The sequence below is a fragment of the Typopeltis vanoorti genome, chromosome 20, assembly GCF_054136105.1.
Source record: "Typopeltis vanoorti isolate ZY-2024b chromosome 20, IOZ_Tvanoo_1.0, whole genome shotgun sequence".
Taxonomy (NCBI): Eukaryota; Metazoa; Arthropoda; class Arachnida; order Uropygi; family Thelyphonidae; genus Typopeltis; species Typopeltis vanoorti.
This window is the reverse complement of record NC_143568.1, coordinates 37392648-37412596: the sequence shown is the minus strand read 5'-3', so window position 1 is coordinate 37412596 and position 19949 is coordinate 37392648. Positions and strand designations below refer to the sequence as shown.

Sequence of the window (19949 nt, the reverse complement as noted above, 5' to 3'; positions counted from 1 at the left end):
ATTCCGGTTTATTTCACTGTGGCTTTCATCTTTGTTTAACAGATTTCTAAAATAGTAGATGCAAAATTTCCATCTTCATTTATTTAAAAAAAAATGCCTAAAAAATTGTTCCTCATTGCTTCTTCCTCTGTTCTTCATTATCCCATTAATATCTTCTTCCAACTTATGTGTAAAATCGACCCGGCTTTTAATCTTTTTCTCTCTAATTATTATTATATTATTTTGTATGGCACTTTTTCTGATTATATTCTATCATAAACAAGTTTTTATGAACTTATGAAAAGCTTTATTTATTTTTTTGACTTTACTGCTTCTTTAACACTAATTCCACTAGTGTGGAATTAGAGTTAAAGGAGCAGTTCCACTTGCTCTTACACTTCTGCTGTTCTGCCATTTCATCTTGAAACATTCCCATTCCTCATCTACATTATCTATAATTAAATCATGGCCTTGGACCTGATCTGAGTCTCAAATTCTTGCTTTATATCAGTCTGTTTCGACATCCATAGCTTCAGCTTTCTATCTTTTTTTTTTCTTTTCTTTCTGCATTTATTTTCCCTACATGCATGCATTAAAGATGATATAAGAAGCCTATAATCTAAAGCAACAAGTGACAAAATTTTAATGTCCATAATTTCCATGCTCATTCTTGATCAAGGATGAAATGATCTGTTATTGATTTTTTCTCACTATTCCAACTATACCTTCTAATTCTGTGATTTTGTCTTTTCTCAAATCAACAGTTTCCAATTTTGAGATCATTTCTGATGCAAGTATCTCATTCCCTTCATCCTTCCTCATTTCTTTGACCAAAATTAAATAGTCCCTCAAATTTTTCTATTCCGGTTCTGTCTTCTTCAACCTGTGCATTAAGATTTCCTAAGATGATTGCACTCTTATTTTGAATAATGTCCTTCAGCTGTTCTGAATAATGACTTTACCTCCATATTTAAACCTTATTGTGGTGGGTATACCTGGATAAGTGAGATTTGTTTTCCATTACATTCGAATACTAGCCTTATGAGCCTCTGTAGCTCAGTCAGTATAGACGAAGCCCTTTGGTTCGTCTATACCGACCTGGGTTCGATTCATTCCTGTCAGTAACATGAGGAAACATTTATCTGGTCACTTTCAATGAAAGGTGAGTTAGCCAGTCTCATATTGAGGTAGAGTTTTTTTTTTCACCCAGAAACCCTGTTTTTTCCCCCCAGAACAGACAAACCAGCCCCATGGACACACACGGATTACAGTCAGGATTACTTAAGACCCAGCCATAGGCCTGATTCGTCAGCTATGCTGGTCCCAAGTCTTATGTATTACATAATTTATATAAGCTAAATAATGTCTTATGCCATTCGCATTCCTGATTTTTTTTTTTTTTTCATCACCACACCAATTGTCAACTGAATGTTGCACATGAAAGATGTTTTTTATAAATTAGAGAAAGAAATTTTTTGTGTGCATTACATTTTACCACTGCTTGGTGCTTTTATATTGACTCTGTGAATTATCGCTAATATTTAGATGTGATGTAAGGAAACAAACATATGTAAGGACACAGCATAAGGATGCAATAAAATCCTCAAGCAAAAATATGTAATATACTCTCCTTAATATATAATATATTAAAATAGAGTATTATTAAATAAAGTAATACGAGAAATAAATAATGACGTAATGAACAGAAAAATAAGTACCATTCACAATTTTTACTACCGAATGATAATGTTTGTCATAAACTATTCATTTCCCTTTGGTATCATTTCAGGTTTTAACATACTTTTAAATTTTTAATGTAATTTGACCTACTTTTTATCTTTAGTCACAGCTGTATAATACCCTATTTTTCTCATTCTTTGAGGTACTGTGTTAAATGTCTTATCGAATTTCAAGATTATGATATCAAAATATTTCAAGTGTTTGATCTATTTGTTACAGTATCATACTAGCTGTTTAACTTTATTCAATAGACCTTTATCCCTTAAAGTAATTCTGCAGTTCACTCAGTTTTGTACTTCTCTCTCTGGCGGGTGGTGGTGGGGGATAGATTTAAAGATATCCCCCCCATCACCTTTATTTAAAGGTGATGGGGGGGATATCTTCACCTTTTGACTCTCTTTTGGATTTTGATGATTTTCATCTCATCAAGTCAGAAAGCAATTTCTCTGAATATAATGGTACCTTCATTATCAGTTTGATTATCATAATCAAATTCCTGATATATACCCTCAAGGGGGATACAGGATATGATAGAACTACATGAAAAATTTACATCATTACCAACTTCCTATTTATAATTTTCCTCCAAATCAGTCTGTTCATTGTCAAGACTCCAATATTTTCAGGTCTTATATTTCTGTCTTCTAAGACAATTTTTACTATCTCAATCCACCTATATCTTGGTCTTCCTCTGAGTCTTTTTCCTGCCAACCTGGCAAAGAGCACTTGTTTTGCTAATCTTTTCTTTCCTATTCTGATTAAGTGACCATACCACCTGAGATTAGTTCCGCTAACGCATTTCTGGATGCTTACAATGTCAAGTACTTTCCTAATATTCTCATTTTTAATATGATATTGCCATTGATGCCATCTGTTCATGCCCTAATCTTTCTCAGGACTCTCATATCTGCAGTCTCTAGTCTTTATAAAGTGTTTTATTTCTGACCCAGCTCTCAGATCCATAAGTTAAAATTGGTTCGAACACTGTTTTGTATACAGCTAATTTAGTGTTTTGACTAATTTCTCTCTTATTCCATATAAATTTATTCAGTTGACTTCCTACCATACCAGCTTTGTTGATTCTGTTGTCTATTTTCATATTTAACTTCCCATCTTCACTAATAATTGTGCCTAAGTAGGTGAAATATTTTACTTGTTCTATAAGATCTCCATTCACAATGCAGTTGATATTTTCATTGTCTTTGTCTTTTTATCTGACCTTCATACCATATCTATTACAACAGTTATTCAATTTAGTCAGAAAATCTTGCAGACTTGTAGTGGATTTATTTAGAGGTATAACATCATCCGCATAAAGCAGAACTAAGATTAATGCATCTAATTTTGATATCAGGTTTAATATCACATTCCTTCATAATGTGATCCATATAGATAATGAATAACAGAGGGGATAATGTACATCCTTGTCTGACACCAGATTTAACTTTAAACCATCTTCTTGTACTTCCTTCAATTCTAACTGCTGACTTACAACTCAAATAAAGACTAAGTATTGCTTGATATAATGCCCCATTGACACCATATAACTGTAGCTTATTGAATAGCTTCTCTCTTGGCACCTTGTCATATGCCTTTTCCAAATCGACAAAACTTAAATACAGATCTTTTGTTATATTCCCATGCTTTCTCAACTATTTATCGTAAAGTGAAGATCTGATCCTGCCAGCCTCTATTTGGCCTGAATCCAGCTTGTTCTTCACCAGGCTTCTCTTCCACAATCCTTCTCAACTGTTTCTCAAGTATACTTGCATATGTCTTACCAGGAACACTCAGTGATGAAATGCCCCTGTAATTCTCACATTCAGTTTTATTTTCCTTTTTATATATGGGTACAATGAAGGCTCTACTCCAATCATCTGGAATTCGTCCCTCTAAAGGCCTTCTGAACTATGCATTGCAGCCACTGATTGACTTTTATACCTCCATACTTGAGCATTTATGGTCAAATATCATCTGCTGCTGCTGCTGCTGCCTTTCCACATTTTAGGCTTTTGATAACGTTTTCCACTTCAAGTATGAATATGTATTCCTGACTGCATCCGTGTTGAGTGTTTTTTACCACTGTGCTATCACTGCTTGTTTCATTTAGGAATTTTTCGAAGTAATTACTCCATACTTCAAATATATCTTTTTCTCCCGTTTTCATATAACCTTTATTATTATCTCTAACTCCTTTTACAGCACTCTTTCCTCCATTTCTAAGCTTCTTCAAGAACCTCCAAAATATCTCAAGAAGGTGGAAACCTTCTTGATATTTATTTTCTATGTTCTTGCCAAAGTCCTCCCATGACTTTTGTTTATTCATGAGAGGACTTGTGCTAAGAGCACAAGCTGACTTATTTGCCAGGAACTTTTGATATGCTTTCTTCTTTTCCTTCACTGCCTCTTTAACTTCCTGTGTCCACCATGGAGTTCTGATTTTTCTATCCATGCACACAACCTCACCACATGCTTCTCTTGCTGAATCAATCACTGTTTTCTTTACGGCTTGCCACTGAATCTCTAAGGTTTGGTTATGAAAAATGAAAAGTTGGTCCTTTTCATTTTGTGTATTTGTATATTTTAGTCTGCAGTTCACATCTGAGAGCTGCTCAACTTTTATTCTCTTTAAAACTTTCTTAGATGTTCTTCTTTTCAATATGAAATTGAAAAGAAGTGAATTTGTGCACATTTTTATGTTGGAACGTTGTGTTAATAATAACCAGTCCGTGTCCTGAGCAGAAATCCAACAGGTATTTGCCATTATTATTAGCTTTGCTCTTTTCTCAAATTTTCCCAATATATTTTTGTATGTCTCAGAATCATTTCCTACTCTGCTATTTAGATCCCCAACAAGGACCAACTTTTCCTTTTTCATTGTGTCAGTTGCTTTTTCTAAATCATCAAAAAATTCCTCCACTTCTACCTTAGTAGAACCTTCTGTGGGACCATAGGCACAAATAAGTCTCATTGTCCAGTTTCCCATTCTCATATTTGCCTGCATCACTCTACTTGAGACTTCATGCCATTTAAGATTAGCCTCATATTTAGTGTTGAATACTATGGCTACTCCTTTTCCTTGATTGTCCTTGCCTGAATATAACATTTTGTATTTATTGCTGAGAAAGATCTCACCAGTTATTGTTTTTTTCGTTTCAGTCGCCCCTATTATGTCGATCTGGTACTCATCCAATTCCTCAGCTAGCTCAATTTCTTAGCCGTTCTGGCTTCTTATGTTGATAGTACTGATGTTGAACTCTGGTAATGTTGAGTTGGGGTAAGTTTTAGTATTTGTTCCAGTAGCTGACTTTTTGCTGTTTGGTTCCCTGGGGAAAACAACAGGGGTCTTGTTTAACCAGGCAAGAAATTCTGTCATGTTTTACTATCATTTGAAATTTTGGTTTAAGCCAATAAGAATATAATTTGGCCTTCTAAATCCCAAATTGCCAGCTCATCCTCGTCCATTCAGTATCCAGGTATATACCTAACAGGGTGCACCATGAGAAGGTGAGGATTGGACATTAGGTCAGAAACCCTGGTCGGTTCTCTGCATTCCTTTGAAGGCTATGTGGTGGTCTCCTCTCAGCTATATAGCTTTGACCTTTAAGCACTCTTGTTTGGTTTGATTATCTCTTTGGTTTATTTAACATATTTGAATATATTTATGAATACATTCCCCAAATTGTATCCCCCCCCCACTTGTGGATCATAAGAATAAGGCCTCAATTTTTAAGACAATTTTAATGTTTTCATAGAAAATAGTATTTCATTCATTTGTTACATAGAAAATAAAGGCTATCATTAGCTGTGGAGACTGGTTAAAATGCTACATTACTAATAATTCATCCTCTTTTTACAGGCAACTTCTCCACATGCGTCCAGCTAGAGATGAATGTGGAGAAGATGTCTGCAAAGACAGAAATATCAGCATTTGATGGTGATCTCAAGAAGTTAGAAGCAGTACTAGATAAAGAGAAATCATATTGTTCCTGGAAAGGAAGTCAATAGCGAGAATACAGAGAAAAATGTAAGAAAGCTAAATCATATGCAAAAGTTATAGGAATCACATAATAAAGGTTGATATAAAAAGTGAAGATGAAGATATTCTGGATATCTGGAGTACTTACTTTGAAATTTTTTTAAAATGAAACAAGCTATTACTGAACACTTGAAGAAAATCAACAAGAAGAATGCATACAGAAATAGATAATCAATTACTTAAGGTAGAGAAGAAAAAAAAAAACCTGAAATGCGAAAAGGCAGCTGAAGTAGATGATATTACATCAGAAATGCTTAACTATGGAGATATAAAAGTTATATAATGCATTATTCAGTAAGCTTGATCAGAAGGCTCTATCTGCTTTATTCATTATTAAATAAAGCAGTGAGAGAATAGTACAGGAAAAATGTACACAAGAGTAAAAACCATCAGGAACCTGAAATCTGGTAATGCAGCTAGAAAGATGGTATTTGACCAGAAATTCTCAAATATGGAGGTATAAAAATTTTTATAGTGGCTAAACTTCAGTATTCAGAACTGGTCAGAAGGTTACATTCTAAATGACTGCAGCACGCTCTCATAGTCTTAATGGTGAAAAGGGAACTAAAACACGAGAATTAAATTTCTTCTTTAAGACAAATAGTTGTGAACTCGTGTATACAGCAATGATTTGTATTTAAGTTTTGTAGATCTTGTAACGATAGATGATAAAGTGCTAAAGAAAAAACATTTCATGTTTTTTTCTTTAGCACTTTACACAGAGCAATATTGATTCTGACTAGTCATATACTATATGGCTAGCTAGAATTGAAGGATATCAGGAAGATGATTTTATGTAAAAATTGGCTGTAAGATGAGTTCAGTCCATTTTCATTGATATTAATCACTTATATAGATCATATTATAAAGGAAAGCAGCATTAAACCTGATATCAAAACTGAGATATTAAGCTAAGCCTTTTATATAGCTGATGCAATACTCCTGCATAAATCCAGTACAATTTTCAAGATTATTTAACTAAATTGAACAATCGCTATAAGAAATTTAGTATGAAAATCAGTAATACCCCCCCCCCCAAATAATAAAATATAAATAAGTAAAATAGACAGGAATGGTGAAAACATCAACTACACTTTCTTGTAGAACAGGTAAAATAGTTCAGCTACTATAGGCAAAATTTTAGTAGAGTTGGTAAATTAAACATGAAAATAGATAATGGAATAAGCAAACTGATATATAGTGGAAAACCAATTAAATTTATATGGAATATGAAAGAAACTTGAGTTCGGTTTTTTTTTTTTTTTTGAGAGGGGGAAGAGCAATTGAACAAAGAATAGATAGAGGTCACAGATACTGAGGGCTCTAAAAAAATTATGGGAATGAGCAGACGACATCCAGTGGCAGAATCGTTAAATCATATTAATCATATCAAATGATCATGTCATTCAGTATGATTTACTTCTCTTGCATTGGAAGGTAGATCTGATTTTTTTCATATGCCACATCTTTTTGAATGTATTTCTTTTAGTGCCCTGTTGGTTTCAACAATGCTTACCTTCTAAGAACCGTAGTTTTTTTTTTTTTTCATAAAAAAAAATTGATATTATCATATTTAAGTATCGAGGCATTTCTTTTCATAACATTCTTGAAGTACAGTAACATAACTGAAATGAGTACTGTGATCCAAAACATTGGTATGATATCATGTAAAGTCAGTATACTGAAATTCTTGCAGCAGAACCAGACTGCCATAATACGTTTCGTCATTTATTACAACCAAAGGACATCCTGATAATGCAAATAGCATCCTCAGGTCAATCTGTTTCCACTGAATTTTGGTAAATAATGTTCCTCATTGACAATGAACCATACTCATCTCTAATAATGTATGATAACTCATTACTTATGCTGATTCTTTTTCTTGTTCCAATTTCAGTTTCAGTATACAGGAAATGAAATGTGTTTAAACTCTTTGTCCATAAAAATTCAAATAATGTGGTAAGAAAAGTTTAAATGCTACATTTATAGAAATGCACTCAAAAAATCCTTGATTCCAAGACATTGAACTGCTGTCACTTATTCATCTAAAAGAAATTAACATGAAAGAAAAAGCTGCAATTAGTCCCAGGAAAATATTTGTATGACTTCCTGCTTTACAAGATGCTGCTACTCCTACTGGGATTTATGTTTATATCTTTATCCTTTATGACTACAGTTTTATATTTCAACTAGGGGGATTCCCCTCCCCCAGTTCCGGACTGTTAGGCTGATTCTCCTTAAATTCTGATGACTCGAATTTTGAAGACTCGAAAGTTCCCCCCACCCCGAGTTCCGGACTGATAGGCTGAAATGTTTTGAACCTGAGTTTCAAAACATTTCAAATAACTTGACAAAAAACATGACACAAAAACGTTACAAAAAAGCCTTATTTTATATTATAGAGTAGATAAATACAGCAGTTTTCTCATATCAGATGTAATGTTCAAAATGGATTAATGGTCTTGGGTCTTCTGGTTTACTTAACTCCCCATCCCATTCTGGTTCTTTGAGTTTTTTTTTTTTTTTTTTAATTTTAATTTTTATTTTTAAATCTTGATTAATTTTTAATGATGTGATTAATTATATAGCTAATTCTGTATAAATTCACTGAATTTCTGACATGAAATAGTAGGTAATTTGCCTTTTTTTTAAATAAAGAGCAAAAAAATGCATCTTATATTTATATACACTTGCATTTTTTAATAGTTGACTTGACATTATTTTTAATAGTTAACATTATTTGTATAGTATGATCATATTATGATCCTCGTTTGTTTTTTGTTATGTTTACCACACTCTTTGCATCTAATCAAGACATAAGGCTCTTATTATTTTGAAGAATGCTAATATAAAATTTTTTCTTTTTTTTTTTAAATTTCATTGCTTAATCTCTGAATTGACTTACAGCATACATCAGTTTTCATTGATAGTAGATAGTTTTTGATTTTTATTTATGTTCACTATTAGCAGTATGTAACTTTAGAAACTAATTCTTATTTTATTTACTTTTAAATTTTCCTTTTTATTTTGTTCCTTTTTTTATTTGTTAATTTAGTTCTTTTTGAAGTGCATTTATACTCTGTCGATTAACTTTCTTTTTATCTTGACTCAAGTTCTCCTTGCAGCTTTGAGGTTTGCCTTTGTTTCATCACCATTTTGTTTAGTTTCATGCTAACAAATGTTTCCTTTAACTTTGTTTCTAAACAGCAAGTTCCATATGCATTCCAGTCACAAAACCACATACCACCATCATCAGCAACAACTACAGCGACGAGTCAGCAACACCAGCAGTCAAATCCACAGCCTTCTTCACATCAGCAGCAGCAGCAGTCCCAACAGATTTATTCCATAGCTCAGCATCAGCAACCACTGCAACCACCACCTCCACCACAGCAGCAGCCATTGCCACCACAGCATCAACAGCAAACATCACTTCAGCCTCAACATCACCACCACCAACAGCAGCAGCAGCATCATCCACCACCACCTCCTCCACCCCCACATCATCATCAACAGCAGCAGCAGCAACAACAACAGCAACCTCAACCTCCACAAACTCAACACCAGCAGCCACCTTCTCAGCAGCAACAGCAGCCACCCCAACAGCATCCACAGTGTCTTAGTCCTCCTCTGAACCAATCCCATTCATATGGACAGCTACAGCAAAGCCCTGAAGAACAGCCTGCATCACATCAAATGTCTGGAGGTATACCTTGTATAAATTCTTTATTTGAAAAGATTCAATTCAGTGGTATATAATGTTTTTTTTTTTTTTTCTCATTTAATAGTAGTAGTTAACTTCAAAAATAAAATTTATTAGTGAATGGATACATCCTTTTGCTTTACTGTATAAGAGTGAATTTGTGAATTCTCTAATTTAGATGCCATTTGAGGATGGGGATTTCGTTTTGGAACTTAGCTGACCAAGTGCTTTACTCTATGACTGCAACTGTATGCACATTATAATGATAAAATCATTATAATGTGCATACAGTTGCAGTCATAGAGTAAATGTGCATACAGTTACAATTTCAGATATCATGCCTTGTTATACAAGACCCTTGCCATTTTCATTGAGAGAACTAGGGCAAACAGTGAGAACTTAGTTACTGGACTAATTTCAGCAAATTAGATAGGCCATCAACAGAAAAGATCTGTGGTAGAAGAAGAATTAGAGAGGTATACAGGTTTATGATTGTCACCTCAGAAAAGAAGGCCAAAATAGGTGAAATCTTTGTAAATAATATGATTTGTGTTGACACTAGTGATTAGGGAAGAAGGATGTGAGTAGCTGTTTGTACATCAGAAAAGAAGGCCAAAATAGGTGAAATCTTTGTAAATAATGTGTGTGTTGACACTAGTGATCAGGGAAAAAGGATGTGAGTAGCTGTATGTAACTTTAGAAACTAATTCTCATTTTATTTGCTTTTAAATTTTCCTTTTTATTTCGTTCCTTTTTTTTATTTGTAAATTTAGTTCATTTTGAAGTGCATTTGTACTTTGTCATATTAACTTTCTTTTTATCTTGACTCAAGTTCTCCTTGCAGCACTGAAAATAAGCTTTCTGAATGGGAATTAGTATTACATATAGCATTGTGGGCAAATTTCAAAATGGACATTGAGACTTTTATGCTTACATTTCCACAGAAGGATTTAGTAAGAGGAAAAGTGAAGGATTCTTTTTAAATCAGTAGAGGACAGACTTAAAGAAATATTAAAAGTTGGCACTTGTTAGAGATTTAGCATAGCAGGAATTCCACATCAAAGATGCAGAGATGTTTGAGAAAATTTGGAGAAAAGTGTAGGGCTAATAATGATGGCAAGTGTCTGCTAGATTTCTTCTTAGGAGATAGATTAATCATTATTTCTATTTTACCATCTTATAAATATGCAAAAATTCAGGTGGAGAAAATGCACACATAAAACAAGATAAAAAAAAAATGCTTGTTAATGATGTCTTTAGATTGGCGTAGTATACAAATGTGCAGAGGGAAGAAATAGAAAGTAATCACATCATTTGGCATTGAACAGGATAAGAACAGCTATCTCATTGAAGAGAGGTAAATACTTTTTTGAAAAGAAGTTGAGCCACTCAGATGCGAGTTGTGAACTCAAACTCTAAAATGCCATTGGGGAAAAACATAAAAGAGTTCCAACCTTAGATCAACTAGCAGAAATCAATCACACTTGAAAAGAAGATAGAGGTGATTCGAAGAATGGAAAATGGGCAGACACGTGCTAATGTCTGTAGAAGTATGAACTTACCTCCATTGACTGTTATTACAATTATGAAAAATGCAGATAGAATAAAACAGTCTGCGCAACAATCTACGGCAATACTAAATGCAAGACATGTAAGTTATAACAGGGGTAAACTTCATGAAAAAATGGAAAAATTATCATTATGGGTGGATGACTTGAATCAGAAAAACATTCCTCTGATGCAGGCTGTTATAACTGAGAAAGCAAAAACAATTTTTGAGGATCTTAAAAAGACAGATGGAGGCAGAGAAACATTTTTAGAAAGCAAAGGTTGGTTCATGAGATTTAAGTCTCGAAGTAAGTGCTATAGTGTCAAATTATGTGGTGAGGCGGCAAGTGCAGATGTTGCGGCAGCGGCTGCTTTTCCTAAAGAATTTCAAGACTGTGTAGAACAAGGAAGTTATCCTCCTGATCTCATTTTAATGTTGATGAGACTGGGCTCCACTGGAAAAAATTGCCATCACACACCTTCATTTCCTGTGAAGAACGTTCCTCTCCAGGTTTTAAAGCTGCAAAAGATAGACTTACACTTTTGTTGGGTGCAGATGTCTCCGGAACTTTGAAGCTTAAACCAATGTTGGTGTACCATTCACAGACACCACGCCATATGCCTTCAAGGATCTAAAATCATGCTGCCAGTCTATTGGAAATGGAAGAAGAAAGCTTGGGTTACACAAGGCGTTTTTATAGATTGGTACAAAAATAATTTTTTTCCTACCGTGCTTCGCGTCTGTAAAGAAAATGATTTGCCACCCAAGGCATTGCTTCTCTTGGATAATGCCCCTGGACATCCTCAAAACCTTGCTAAAGTAAGAACACCATTGGATGTCAAGGTTGTTTACATGCCTCCAAACACAACATCGCTTTTGCAACTGATGGAGCAGGCGATTATATCAATCTTCAAAGCCTATTACCTCCGTATAACATTTATGGAAATGGTAAGAGTCTTGGACACTTTAGGAAAAACTATTAAAGACTATTGGCAGTCATTCGATATTTTGAAGGACATTAACAACATCAAGTCAGCTTGGAACGACGTGTCAGCAAAGTGTTTAAAAAGAGCTTGGCGAAAACTTCTTCCAGCATTTATGCACGACTTCGAAGAATTAGAGCAAGAGGAGAATGTTATTGAAGATGTTACCAAGCTTGCGCAAGAGGTGGGATTGTGCGATATTACAGCTGAAGATGAGCCATGATAAACCACTTTCCAATGAAGACGTAAAAGAATTAGCCAACCAATTAATTCAACATCCAAAGGAGGAGAAAGAAAATGAAGAAGGTTCTCTGAGAGATATGAAAATGGCCGATTTACAGTGTATCCTTACAAGCATAGACATTGACTGATGAACTCTACGAAATGGACCACGATTGGGAACGGAGTGTGAATGTAAAAAGGAGTAATCGCATCTATTCGACCTTACACTGAACTCCTTAAAGAAAGAAAATCTAGGCAGTTAACACTGGATACTTGTTTTTTAAAAAATGGGAGATCCGAAACCAGGAACTTCAACATAGAAATATGTAATATCTTTTCCAAGTTTCATATTTTTTGTATATAATTTTGTGTTGTTTGCATTATTAATAATTTTATTTTAACAAATATATATGTATGTATTATCAAAGCTTTAAATATATTAATGTTACACATACTTCATCTGCATATTTTTTGACTGCGCAGAACATAACTTCATACCTCCCATTAAAATTGGGTTCGTTTTACGCCAATTCGATTTACGCCAGTTTTTTTCAGGAACGGAACTGAGGCATAAACCGAGGGCTGCCTGTATTCTGGTTGGCAAATGGCCATTTAGTGAAAGATAGTTTTAAAAGCAAATATCTATACATCTCGGGGTGCTTAAAGGTCAAAGCTGTATAACTGAGAGGAGACCTCTACATAGCCTTTAATGGAATGCAGAGAACCGACCAGGGCTTCTGACCTAATGTCCAATCCTCACCTTCTCGTGGTGCACCCTGTTGGGTATCTACTTGGATACTGAACGAACGAGGATGGGCTGGCAACTTGGGATTTAGCCGACCAACTTGTATGCTTATTGGTTAAACCAAAATAAAAAATGATGGTACGATATGACAAAATTTCATGCCAGCTGGGGCGTTGCCCGGTTAAACAAGGCCCCCATTGTTTTTGGCAGGGAACCAGGGTGAACAGCGAAAAGTCAGCTACTGGAACAAATCTTAAAACAAACCCCAACTCAACATCACCAGATTTAAAGATCGGTACTATCAACATAAGAAGCCAGAACGGCTAAGAAATTGAGCTAGCTGAGGAATTGGATGAGTACCAGATCGACATAATAGGGGTGACTGAAACAAAAAAAAAAAAAACTGGTGAGATCTTTCTGAGCAATAAATACAAAATGTTATATTCAGGCAATGACAATCAAGGAAAAGAAGGAGTAGCCATAGTATTCAACACAAAATACGAGACTAATCTTCTTGAATGGCAGGCAGTCTCAAGTAGAATAATGTGGGAAAATATGAGAATGGGGAACTGGACAATGAGACTTATTTGTGCCTATGGTCCCACAGAAGGTTCTACTAAGGTAGAAGTGGAGGAATTTTTTGAGGCTTTAGAAAAAGCAACTGACACAATGAAAAAGGAAAAGTTGGTCCTTGTCGGGGATCTAAATAGCAGAGTAGGAAATGATTGTGAGACATACAAAATATTTTGGGAAAATTTGGAGAAAAGAGCAAAGCTAATAATAATGGCAAATATCTGTTGGATTTCTGCTCAGGACATGGACTGGTTATTACTAACACCATGTTCCAACATAAAAATGTGCACAAATTCACATGGAGAGAAGAGACAAGGAATAAGAAAAGTCTCATTGACTATGTTATTGTTGAGAGGGATGTTTTCTCCCTGGTGCAGGACAGCAGAGTGTACAGAGGATTTGAAATTGGAAGTGATCACTATTTAGTCTTGAGCAGGATAAAATTGAATTTCATAATGAAAAGAATAACATGTAAGAAAGTTTTAAAGCGAATAAAAGTTGAGCAGCTCTAAGATGTGAACTGTAGACTAAAATACACAAAGATTATTGAAGAAAAAATGAAAGAGTTTGAGAACAGGAATGAAACCTTAGAGATTCAGTGGCAAACTCTGAAGAAAACATTGATTGATTCTGCCAGAGAGGCATGTAGTGAGGTTATCTGCAAGGATAAAAAAATCAGAACTCCCTGGTGGACACAGGAAGTTAAAGAGGCAGTGAAGGAAAAGAAGAAAGCATATCAAAAGTTCCTGGCATATAAGTCAGCTTGTGCTCTTAGAGAATATAGAGACAAATGTAAGAATGCTAAACACTGTGTAAAACTAGCTAAACAAAAGTCATGGGAGGACTTTGGCAAGAATATAGAAAATAAATATCAAGAAGGTGGCAAAATATTCTAGAGGTTGTTGAAGAAGCTTAGGAATGGAGGAAGGAGTGCTGTAAAAGGAGTTAGAGATGATAAAGGTGACATGAAAATGGGAGAAAAAGATATCCTTGAAGTATGGAGTAATTACTTTGAAAAACTGCTAAATGAATCAAGCAGTGATGACAGCACAGTGGTAAAAAACCACTGTTTTTTGTAAAAAAAAAAAAAAACAGGCATGCAGTCATAAATACATATCCATTCCTGAAAGCCATCAAAGGCTTGAAATGAGGAAAGGCAGCAGGAGTTGATGATATTCTACCAGAAATGCTGAAGTATGGTGGTATAAGAGTCTTACAGTGGCTGCACTGCATAGTTCAGGAAGCCTGGACAGAGGGACGAATTCCCAATGATTGGAGTAGAGCTCTCATAGTACCCATATATAAAAAGGGAAATAAAACTGAATGTGAGAATTACAGAGGTATTTCCCTATTGAGTGTTCCTGGCAAGATCTATGCAAGTATACTTGAGAAATGGTCGAGAAGAATTGTGGAAGAAAAGCTTGGTGAAGAACAAGCTGGATTCAGGCCAAATAGAGATTGTCAGGATCAGATCTTCACTTTACGACAAATAGTCGAGAAAGCATGGGAATATAATAGAGATCTGTATTTAAGTTTTGTCGATTTGGAAAAGGCATATGACAAGGTGCCAAGAGAGAAGCTATTCAATACGCCACAGTTATATGGTGTCAATGGGGCATTATATCAAACAATACTTAGTCTTTATTTGAGTTGTAAGTCAGCAGTTAAAATTGAAAGAAGTACAAGAAGATGGTTTAATGTTAAATCTGGTGTGAGACAAGGATGTACATTATTCCCCTCTGTTATTCATTATCTATATGGATCACATTATGAAGGAAAGTGGTATTAAACGTGATATCAAAATTGGAGATGTTAATGTCAGCTCTTTGCTTTATGCGGATGATGTTATGCTTCTAAATAAATCCACTACAAGTCTGCAAGATTCTCTGACTAAATTGAATAGCTGTTGTAATAGATATGGAATGAAGGTCAGCAATAAAAAGACAAAGATGATGAAAATAGTCAGAATCATTGAAAATGTCAACTGTGTTGTGAATGGAGAACCTGTGGAACAAGTGAAACGTTTCAGCTACTTAGGCACAATTTTTACTGAAGATGGTAAATTAAATATAGAAATAGCAAACAGAATCAGCAAAGCTGGTATGGTAGGAAGTCAATTGAATAAATTCATATGGAATAAGAGAGTAATTAGTCGGAACACTAAATTAGCTGTATACAAGACAGTGTTCAAACCAGTTTTAACTTATGGATCTGAGAGCTGGGTCGGAAGTAAAACACTTGACCAAAGACTAGACACTGCAGATATGAGAGTCCTGAGAAAGATTATAGGTGTGAACAGATGGCATCAATGACAATATCAGATTAAACAAGTATATTTGGAAAGAACTTGACATTGTTAACATCCAGGAATGCGTTAGCAGAGCTCATCTCAGGTGGTATGGTCACTTAAACAGAATGGGCTAAGAAAGATTAGCAAAACAAGTGTTCTCTACCAGGTTGGCATCAAAACAACCCAGAGGAAGACCAAGATATATGTGGATTGATATGGTAGAAAGTACCTTAGACGATAGAAATATAAGATCTGATAATGTTGGAGTCTTGACAAGTAACAGACTGATTTGGAGGAAAATTGTAGATAGGAAGTTAGTAATGATGTAATTTTTTTCATGTAGTACTATCATATCCTGTAAATCCCTTGAGGGTACATGGCAGGAATTTGATGATGATGATCTATACATCTCTTCCAGCTTGGTCACTGGAAATGGAGAAGAAAAGCCATTCTGAGTTGTGAATATGAAAGTCATAACCAAGAAAGACAGCCTCACCGGATCTTTGCATTGTAGGTAATCAGATTCAAAGAAAAGTAATGAAGAAGGGCAGAATTGTCTTTGGAACAGTCTTTCCTATACCATATACAACATTCAACTCTTCAAGAAACATTAACAGATTCCTTTATCTCTGATCCCTTGTCCACACATGGCACTGTTATGTTATAGCTCTTGAGACCTCTAGTGTTGAGTCAGTAAAAAAAGAGAGGAGGACAATATAGAATGTGCTCACATCCATTCCACCTGCATAGAGAGAGAATCCAGTCTTCAGTCCATTTCCCCTTGCATAACACTGTACTTGCACTTCCTCCAGGCACAACCTAGCAGCGTAATTTGCAGCTGGATTCTTCGTGACTTAGCTAATTGGGAAACCTCCTATGCATTGCTAGCAAGTTTTGTCCTGTATGCTTCTAGCAACAGGTCTGCAGAACTGTTGTACTAATATTTGAATAGAGAAGGTTGGGCCCCCTTTAGTGAGTTTGTTACCCCCACCCTCCCAGTTAATAAAGAAAATATTTTTTCTTGACTGTGACCAGTTCACCATTTAAGAGAATGTTTTTTTGTGACTACAGACTAAATTTCCTGAACTGCTACCATTTTATCTAGGTAAAAATGACTGGTTAATAGGATTAGCTAGATATCAGATTGGTTACTGCATAAAATAAAGTATAATAAATAAAGATCCATATGAAATTGTAATTGTGAAGCAAATTTCTAATGTTTATACATTTAACTTACAGGGCAGATTCCTTCATCAACCATGGGCACCATGCCTATGATGACTTCAGCTGATCCAGCTATGTCCCAGCCAGTGTCTACCATGGCAGGTGCACCATTTGGTGGACAGCATGGAACCCAGTCAGCTCCCTCTCATCAAGGCCACATACCTAATGGTCTGCCAGCATCCCAATTTGGAAGTCCTCAACAACAGCAGCACTTTCCTCCTCCTCCAGCATATCATCAGCCTCCTCCAAATTATTTACCAGCCCCGAACTATAATCAGGGTGCTCCTCCACCTCCAGTTCCACCACATTTTAATCAAGGTCCACCTCCAGCTCATTATGGCCAACCACCTCCTGGTATGCCTGGTAAGGATTATAACTTTAAATTATGTGTATATATGTGTGTAGAGATATATCTGCTTGCATCATTTTATCATATGTTGTTGTTTTTCTTATTCCTTCTTTTTCCCTCTTTTTACCTTGCAGTGTTGAGGATTTTTTATTCGTTTAACTACAACTGTATACAAGGATAAGGTGGTTAGCCCTATGCCTGCAGGTGTATCCTATATCTGTAGAAGCATTGAGTTCTCAAGGCAGTTTACCTACTTGAGGGATGAAAAACCCAAGATAAACTGGGAGTAAAACCCCGCAGTCCATGCCCAAGACCAGCTAACTTGGCTATGTCTGAGAAAGAATCTAAGCTCCTCATGTCAGCGACAGGAATTGAACCCAGGACACTCCTTTCCCAGGCATATGGTTGCAAAGCTCATAGCCATTCGGCTAACTGCATGGACTGTCGTATTTTGTTTGCATATAAAATCATGCCATCAGACAGCCTTCTTTCAGTTCTCTCTTAAAATGAATTGACATTTCTCTCATCTGAAGAATAATTATAGCACAGCTATCACCAGAGCATATAAAGAAAATGCTACTGTAAGTAATTTTTGGCAGCAGAGAGAGAGAGAATTATAATTAAAAAATCATAAAAATGGACCTCCTTAAGTGATTAAAACAATCCCTGAATTCCCACAAAATGTCATAGATATTTTGTGGGAATTAATATTTAGTAAATGATCAATAGTTGGATTACTAAATATTAATTCCCACAAAATATCAAAATGTTTTCTATGACATTTTGTGGGAGTTCAGGGATTGTTTTAATCACTTAAGGAGGGTTCATTTTTATGATTTTTTAATTAATTCTCTCTCTCCCTGCTGTCAAAAATTAATTGTCAAATAGTTTTCAACTATTGATCATCTACACACTATCAACCAAATTATTGAAAAATATCAAGAATATAATAAGCCTCTATACATAGCATTCATAAGACTTCCAGAAAGTATTTGATTCGATAGAACACACGCTGCTGTTCCTGGGACTCCAAAAATCAAAGTATAGAAAATAAATATATCAGAATATTAAAAAATATGTATAATAGCATCACAGCAGAAATCAAACTTGAGACAACAGACCATCCTTCTACCTAGGAAGAGGAGTTAAACAGGGAGACCTGATAGCACCCAAGCTATTCACTTCATTGTTAGAAATGTTATTTAAGGAACTGAACTGGAGTAATTATGGTTTAAACATCTTAGGCAAAAATTTAAGCAATCTTAAATTTGCTGATGACATAGCACTCTTCTCCAAAAACAGCTCAGAACTGGAAGCAATGATTAAAGGTCTAGGTAATAAAAGTAAAGCATATGGATTAAACTATAGCAAATCTAAACTAATGACTGACCACAGAAATTCCAATAACTGTTGAAAACAGAATAAGTTACAAAGAAGATTTTAAATATTTGAGTCAGATAATATCATTTAAAAACAGGTTAGAAAAAGAAACAGATGCCAGAATCACCAATGCTTAGAGGAGCTATTGGTTTAAAAGAGTGGATGAAGAGAGACCTACCAATTAGCCTAAAATGCAAACTTCATAATATGATCATACTACCTATTCTAACCTATGGATCACTAACAACTAAATAAGCAACCAATCTAAGAACATGCCAAAGAGCAATGGTAAGAAGTATTAAATATCAAAAGGATAGAAGAAACAAGAGCCCTAGAAATAAGACAGAAAACAAAAGTCACTGACGTCATAAGAACAATAAAATTCCTAAAATTGAAATGGACAGGACACTTGATGAGAAAACAAGATGATACATGGGATAAACTCATCACTTACTGGATACCTAGAGAGGAAAAGAGAAGCAGAGGTAGACAGAAGACCAGATTGAGAGATGAACTTACTCTAACAGCAGGACCAACCTGGTCAAGAACAGCCCAAAATAGAGCCAAATGGAATAACATAGGAGATGCCTTTGCCCAGCAGCAGGATTCTACAGGCTGACAACAATAACATATATTTAGTAATTACTAATAAATTAATTTTTAAAAATTAATTTCTGATGTCATGTACACCAGAAATTACTAACGATTAATCACCAGTTGATTAATTTTTAAATTAGCCATCATTAATCAAATGATGATTAATCATTTAGTCATTATTCTTTACTGTCTATTGTAAACTTACCCATACAGGACATTACGTATATTCTGGCTTACCTAAAACATATGACATTATCAAATTGTCCAGAAAAAGCCAATGCCTTTTAAAGGAAATGAAGTTTACTTTGGACACAAATTACTTAAATATCTTTGTCAACGACTGTATCTGTAAACCAGAGGTTTAAAAAAAAAAAAAAAATCATCTTGAAGACTAGTCTAAACTTCACTTCCTCCTCCTCCCCCATCCTCAACTCTAGCTAAAATTCCATGAATCAAAAACAATATCCAAGTTCTACAGCAATATATTTGACCATTACATTAAATTGGTTACAAAAATAGTTTACTTATAATATGCTCTACTAAAAATTAACTCCTCACCTACCAAAGTCCATGCTC

General features: G+C 35.0%; 1 protein-coding gene across 2 annotated transcripts in view; it reads left to right on the top strand.

Moving 5' to 3' along the window:
- scaf6 (SR-related CTD associated factor 6) overlaps positions 1-19949 on the top strand; it is a 251811-nt gene that overhangs the window by 159931 nt on the left and 71931 nt on the right. For both annotated transcript variants that reach the window (XM_090409796.1, XM_090409797.1), the window contains 2 exons: positions 8966-9464; positions 17063-17410. In XM_090409796.1, the coding sequence (XP_090265922.1) occupies positions 8966-9464; positions 17063-17410 (847 nt within the window). The remainder of the gene's footprint in view (positions 1-8965; positions 9465-17062; positions 17411-19949) is intronic.